Source organism: Rhinatrema bivittatum, chromosome 19 (genome assembly GCF_901001135.1).
Source record: "Rhinatrema bivittatum chromosome 19, aRhiBiv1.1, whole genome shotgun sequence".
Taxonomy (NCBI): Eukaryota; Metazoa; Chordata; class Amphibia; order Gymnophiona; family Rhinatrematidae; genus Rhinatrema; species Rhinatrema bivittatum.
Genome location: NC_042633.1, coordinates 30,405,456 through 30,412,497, shown reverse-complemented (window position 1 = coordinate 30,412,497; position 7,042 = coordinate 30,405,456). Strand labels below are relative to the sequence as shown.

The 7,042-nt window shown below is 47.2% G+C and overlaps 1 protein-coding gene across 1 annotated transcript in view; it reads right to left on the bottom strand.

Annotated features, from left to right (window-relative positions):
• Window positions 1-891: 891 nt before the first annotated feature.
• The window catches only part of LOC115080319 (zinc finger protein 850-like), a 63,992-nt gene continuing 57,841 nt past the window's right edge, over window positions 892-7,042 (bottom strand). Inside the window, 3 exon segments of the mRNA XM_029584469.1 lie at window positions 892-5,406; window positions 5,408-5,718; window positions 6,198-6,340. Of these exon segments, the coding sequence (XP_029440329.1) occupies window positions 4,618-5,406; window positions 5,408-5,718; window positions 6,198-6,340 (1,243 nt within the window). The 3' untranslated portion in view covers window positions 892-4,617.

Below are 7,042 nucleotides of genomic sequence, written 5' to 3'. Positions count from 1 at the left end.
ACTAGTTGAACTAACTCCTGCTTTTATCATGACCTTTGTCTCCAATAGATTGATGGACCATTCCACATCGCTTGTGCCACTTGGTCTTGACAGTGAGCTCCACAACTGAAACTAGCATTGTTGTGACTGTCTCCCAAGAAGGGATCTCTAGATCCACCCTGGCTTTCAGGTTCTTCGTAATCAGCCACCAGACTGTCCCTTGTCTGTACTGAAAGTGGGAGCCTCATGGAAAAGAGAGCTGATCAAGAAAGAGAATACAAGGATCACATGTGCTCCCTTGTCCAGATCGCCTAGGCTGCTGTCTCTAGCCTAAAACCTGAAGGTAGGCACACTCAGCATAATGCCTCTATCACTCCATGGTGAGACCACACCTTGAATACTGTGTACAATTCTGGTTGCCGTATCTCAATAAAAGATATAATTGCAATGGAGAAGGTACAGAGAAGGGCAACCAAAATGATAAAGGGGATGGAACAGCTCCCCTATGAGGAAAGGCTGAAGAGGTTAGGGCTGTTCAGCTTGGAGAAGAGACGGCTGAGGGGGGATATGATAGAGGTCTTTAAGATCATGAGAGGTCTTGAACGAGTAGATGTGACTCGGTTATTTACACTTTCGAATAATAGGACTAGGGGGCATTCCATGAAATTAGCAAGTAGCACATTTAAGACTAATCGCAGAAAATTCTTTTTCACTCAACGCACAATAAAGCTCTGGAATTTGTTGCTAGAGGATGTGGCTAGTGCAGTTAGTGTAGATGGGTTCAAAAAAGGTTTGTAAAGTTCTTGGAAGAGAAGTCCATTAACTGCTATTAATCAAGTTTACTTAGGGAATAGCCACTGCTATTAATTGCATCAGTAGCATGGGATCTTCTAGGTGTTTGGGTAATTGCCAGGTTCTTGTGGCCTGGTTTGGCCTCTGTTGGAAACAGGATGCTGGGCTTGATGGACCCTTGGTCTGACCCAGCATGGCAATTTCTTATGTTCTTATGTAGTCTCGTACCCTAGGGCTTTGAACTGATATCAGGTCACACACTTGACCCAGAGGTTTCTTTCTGCTTTTGTAGCTATTAGATCCTCATGTCAAAATGGGTGCCCAGATATTCCAAGCCCTGAATGGGTTCCAGCTTGCTCTTTGCAAAGTTCATCGCCCAGCTCCTGCAAGAACTGTATCACTCTGGTGGAAGCCAGACTCCCTCTTCCCATGACTTTGTCTGAATCAATCAGTCCTCCAATTAAAGATGAACTAGAACTTCCTCCTGGTGCAAAGCTGCCACCAAAAAGACCTGGGGGCTGTGACCAACCCGAACAGTAATGTTCTGAACTGGAAGTGTCCCCCGGAAACCACAACACAGGAATCTCTGATCATCCTCCCTGATGGGGATGTGAAGATAGGCTTCCTTCAAATCCAGTAAAGCTAAAAACTCTCTGCCATAATGACATAATTCAACATTTTCATACAGCACTGAGGCACTCTCAGCATCCAGCTGACCTGCTTCAGATCTAAAATGGGTGGGGTGGTACCTCCTCAAGGACCACAATACATGGAGTACCTAATCTATCCCTGTTCCAAATCCAGAACCACTGCTCCCAACCAAGAAAGTCATTATAGGATCACCTGAACCACCTCTATTCAGTGGGGAGCACAAGGAGACAGCAAGAATACAGTGAACTAGGGCAGAAATTCCAAGGCATAATCATCTTAGACTGAGTTCTGTTTTTCCAGATGTGACTCCAAATCACTTCAATATCAGGCAGCAGCTTATCTGCACTTCCAGAGATGGGGACCTTAAACCTTCATTGAACTGCAGGCACCACTGGCTCTACTAGCAGTCCTATTTTTTTTTCCACTCCTATTGTTCCCTCAAAAGGACTGCAACTTCTGAAATAGTAGGCTTGACTGATGTCAAGGCTCTCCTGAAACAAGATCACTTTGACTCCCTGAAACTGGTCCTACTTGGAGAAGATCATAAGAGGCCCTTGGCACTATCCTCCAGAAGTCTTCTCCAAAGAGAAGCTTGCCCTTTAATGGCAGTTGGGGAGCCATGCTTTCGAGGCTGACCTACCGCCAGTTCCTTAACCATGGTAAGCAGTGAGCAGACACCCCTGTGGCCATGTTCTTCATCAAAGCCAGGAACAAGGCATAAAAAGTGCTGGCCAAGAATGCTGTGCTGCCTTCAAGTCTGTATCAGCCTCCAGGAGTTGCTGATTCCAGTGTAGACATGCTCTGACAAAGGCTTAATCCAATCCTGAGCATCCTTGTGCACTGTACTTCCTTTCATGAGAATAGTGTTCTTCCTAGTGACAATGCACACCAGTGCATTCACTCATGAAGCTCTCAGGTTTATGACCTTCAGGGCTGCATCTTATGGAACCCATTCCAGTGACCATCTCTGTGAATGTATAATGCAAAGGAACAGCTCTTACAGACTTAAGTGTTCTAGCAGGCTTTGAACAAGAGACCGGCCATTCAGAGACCAATGTCCTGCATGCAGAGCCACACAATGGCTTCTTATGCCTGTGAACACTGGAACTTCTGTTTTTCTCTCTTGACCATCTGACATGCCCAAGGAACCCAGTGCACCAACAAAGAAAAAGCAAACACCTCTTATTAAAAGGAGGAATTACCAAGTTTTCTTCCTCCTGAAGAAAAATGGCTATCCTCCAGCTTCCCCCCCCCAAAATCATACCATTTCCCTTCTTAGGGAACCTTCCTGGAAGTACCTGATCTGGTAAATTATTCTCCTTCAGTTACCAAACCAATTCCCCTAGGACAGTGGTTCCCCAGCCTGTCAAGTTTTCAGGATATCCAGTGAATATGCATGAGAGAATTTGCATGTCACTGAGGCAGTGCATGCAAATTCTCTCATGCAGATCCACTGTGGATATCCTGAAAACCTGACTGGCTGGGGGGTCCCTGGACAGGGTTGGTAACCACTGCCCTAAGAGCTCTTCCTAGACAGTTAAGATCATCTTCACTGAAGCAATCAGGGAGTCAAATGCACCCAGAACTGTACCCTACTTTAAAGGAAGAGCCTAATTCCATAACAATAAGAACCCTGGTGAAAAGTGGAGAAACAGAGGCTGCGGAGGGGATCACGGAGAGAAGACCAGACATCCGCCCCCCCAAGTGGCCTTTGAGAGAGAATTGACCAAGGCAGCTGCCCCTCACTGAAGAAAGCAGCGATTAGTAGCAGATGCCCCACACCCCTCTAAAGGCTGCCAACCAAGAAATGGCTTGTCCCATGGCAGCCGCTGACCACAGTTCCAGTACAGCAGGAAGCTGAGGTGAGGCGCCAGCTCCTTCAAGAACAGTGCAGCACACGGCTGCAGCCTCTTACTCCGGACCCCACAGCCGCCTCGATCCAAGCAGTGCCCAGGCCCAGACATGGCTCCCTCCCACTGAATGACTGGTTCAGATCACAGGCCTGATGCAGCCCAGTGAGATCGGGAACTCCTCTCAGTCCATTATTTCCCCCCCCAAATTAAGCTTTACATGTAGGCAACTAATTACCAAAAGCTGGAAGGCTAGAGGGGGGAGGAGCACCATGAGGGAATACTTAGTCCACAGAACCACCAGTGTTCTCCTGGAAGCCCTCTGCTCAAACAGGAGTCAGATCCAAGTCTAAATCCTTATCAGCATGGGATTTGCTCTCCTATCATTTACTAAGCACAGAACCCCAAAGGGTGAAATCAGCTAACTAGTTGCTCTCTGCCGCCATCTGCTGGTAGTTCAATGTTTCTGTGGATGACAGGTTAAGGGGGGACTGGCACTGAAGGTCTTAGCAGATAAAGCTTAATATGGCAGAAGGGTGAAGGAGCCAGGCCCAGGATTCACTCGTCTTTCCCAGGAAGGGGCCGGAGGTATTTCCAGTTTGCATCTTAGGTATTCAGAGAGCATTTGTCACATGTGCAGGTCTGCAAGGGAGACGGGCTATGTTGCAGAGATGTGATAAAGCAACAGCTCTCCATTACCCACACAGGGACTTCTCTCCTTCGGCTCTACCATAATCTGAAAGTCCTGGTTCCAGCATTTAAAATGACAAACTACATTTTTTTTGTTTTGATTCCCTTTCCTTCCTGATTCTTAGCTCCCAGTTAACAGCACCAAGTTCCTGGCTGCGCTCTCCTCCTGCTTCCCCTGTCGTCCTCTTCTCCCCCCATCAGCTCAGCAATATGGCATTCACATGCTTCATTTGGTTTGAACCTTTGTTTACCAAGTTGATTTCCCCCTCCCCCTTCAACTGGATTTTTCCAGTTTCATAACAAAAAATAAATGATTGTATGTTGCCAGAAAACTAGCACAGCAAGAATGCAGGAATACATTTTTTATTCATTGGTCATTCTTTTGTTATCCCTTGGGATCCTGCCAGGTAACCGTAGCCTGGCCACTGTTAGAAACAGGCTACTGGGCTTAATGGACCCTTGGTCTGACCCTGTAAGGCTTATTTTATATTTTTATGGTCAGTAGGGAGGAGGAATGTAACTGTGGTCATGACTTGCTATGTTCCCTGAGTTGTGGTTCCCAGTATGCATTTGATTCTGGGATCCTACTCTGTTCCCAGGCAGTGTCCCCAGGTATCAGAGATCAGATATTGGACTGAAATGCCCCTCAGTAAGGCTAAAGAGACCATCTATATGTTCTGCATCTGTCTCCTTCTGTATGGTAGCGCTGGTGTGAACCAAAGTCTGTTCTGCAACTGAAGCTCTTGCCGCAGTCAAGACACTGGTAGGGTTTTTCTCCTGTGTGGTGCTTCTGGTGTGAGTTCAGGGTGGATTTGTGTCGGAAACTCTTGCTGCATTCGAGACACTTGTAGGGTTTCTCTCCTGTGTGGTACCTCTGGTGCGATTCAAAGTCTCTCCTGCGGCTGTAGCTCTTGTTGCAGTCGGGACACTTGTAGGGCTTCTCCCCCGTGTGCTGCTTCATGTGAGTCTGGAGATTGGACTTCTGGGTGAAGCTGTGCATGCATTCAGGACAGGTGTATGGCCTCTCTCCTGTATGCTGCCTCTTGTGCGACTCAAGATTGGACTTGAGGCTAAAGCTTTTCTCGCACACTGGACACATGTGTGGTCTCTCTCCTGTGTGCGTTCTCTGATGTGCCAAGAGGTTTGACTTCTGGCTGAAGCTCCTGTCGCATGCAAGACATTTGTAGGGTTTCTCTCCTGTGTGCTGCCTCTGATGTGAGTTGAGCGTTGACTTGTGTCCAAAGCTTTTATCACACTGAAGACACTTGAATGGCTTCTCCCCTGTATGGGACCTTTGATGCGCCTCCAGGGATGACTTCTGACTGAAACATTTCTCACACGCGGTGCACATGTATGGCTTCTCGCCCGTGTGCGTCCTATGGTGTGCCAAAAGATTCGAGGAGCTGCTGAAGCTTTTCTCACAATGAGAACACGTATATGGTTTTTTCCCCCGTGTGGCTCCGGCAGTGGGCTTTGAGGCTGTATGAGTCGGGAAAGCTCTTGTCACACTTAGGACACGGATCTGGCCTCTCTCGGCTGTGGATGTTCCAATGAGCTTTCAGCCTCTGCGCTGTGGGGAAGCTCTTATCACATTCAGCACACTTAGATTGTTTCTCTCTAATCTGGCTCTTCCAGTGAGCTCGGAACTCGTATTCACAGAGAATGCTGGCTCTGGTTTTCCATAATTCTGCCTCTGGCACCTTCAGTTCTTCCTGGGGATCCATCTCCCTGGTATTCACATTCTTGCCCCCTTCCTCTGTAGAGGTAAGAAGAAATGTTCTGTTACAAAGCTGGGTCACCAAAGCCAAGATTCCAGTAGATTATTTGCACGCCTTTCTTCCACTTCCTCACCAAAGCCCTAGAGCCCAACCAAGTGTTGTAGACAGAAGATAATGTCTCTTTAATTTGTATTATCCACTGGCAATATCAAGAAACAACGCAGACTGCCTCACAAACACATTTTCCCAGAAACTGGTAGTGTGATTCGATTTATATCAATTACAAAACGAAAGGCCAAGGTGGAGAAACACTCAAAAGCCTCTTTATGGAGAAGGGTAGCACATTTAAAACATGGAACAGGTACTGCAGGACCAGCAGTTTTCCCTCACATGCACTGCTGCCCCCACCAGAGTAGGTACAGCACAAACAGCAGCAGTGAAAGCTTCTCTCCCACACACACAATGCCACCAGTGAAGAGGCCCAACATGAGCACCAGCAGTGAAAGTTCCCTCCCACCACAGACCAGGTACAGCACAAGCAGCAGCCGTGCAAGATTCTCCATATACACTGCCCCACCACAGACCAGGAGCAAGCAGACAGCAGTTACCAACTGCGTCTGCTGTTCACCAACAAGCTGGCCCGGTCTTAGAGTTACAAATCTGTGGCAAGAAATGAAGTAAAACAAACAATTCCATGCATGCAGAACTGGATTAAGAAGTCTATCTGCCCTTACACACATCCCTGCAAAGACCAGGGGACACACAATGAAGCTGCAGAGTAATACATTTAAAACTAAGAATATTTTTAAATTCAATGCATAATTACTCTGAAAGTCATTGCCAGAGGATGTGGTGTGAAAGCTGTTAGGGTAACTGCATTTAAAAACTGTTTGGACAAGTTCCTGGAGGAAAAGTCCATTAACCATTATTAAGGTGGAGTTGCAAAAATCCATCACTGATCCCTGGGATAAGCAGCTTGGAATCTCTCTACCCCTTGGGATCCTGCCAGGTACTTGGGACCTGGCTTGGCCACTGTTGGAAACAGGATACTGGGCTTGCTGGACCTTTGGTCTGGCCCAGTATGGCAAGTCTTATGTTCTTACACTTATATGATCTGACAAGGTCATTAACAAGCAAGAAAACACTGCACCATTTTCTATCTGCAAACATGTGAAGAGCCTGCTTCCTGCCCCCTCCTCCAACTCACAACTCAGATCCTCCAACTAAGATCATAAAGGCCATACTGCTCAGGTCAGAGGTCCATCAAGCCCAGGATCCTGTTTCTGACAGTGGCCAATCCAGGCCACAGAGACCTGGCAGGATCTCAAAGAATAGAAACAATCCATCTTGTTCATAAGCAAA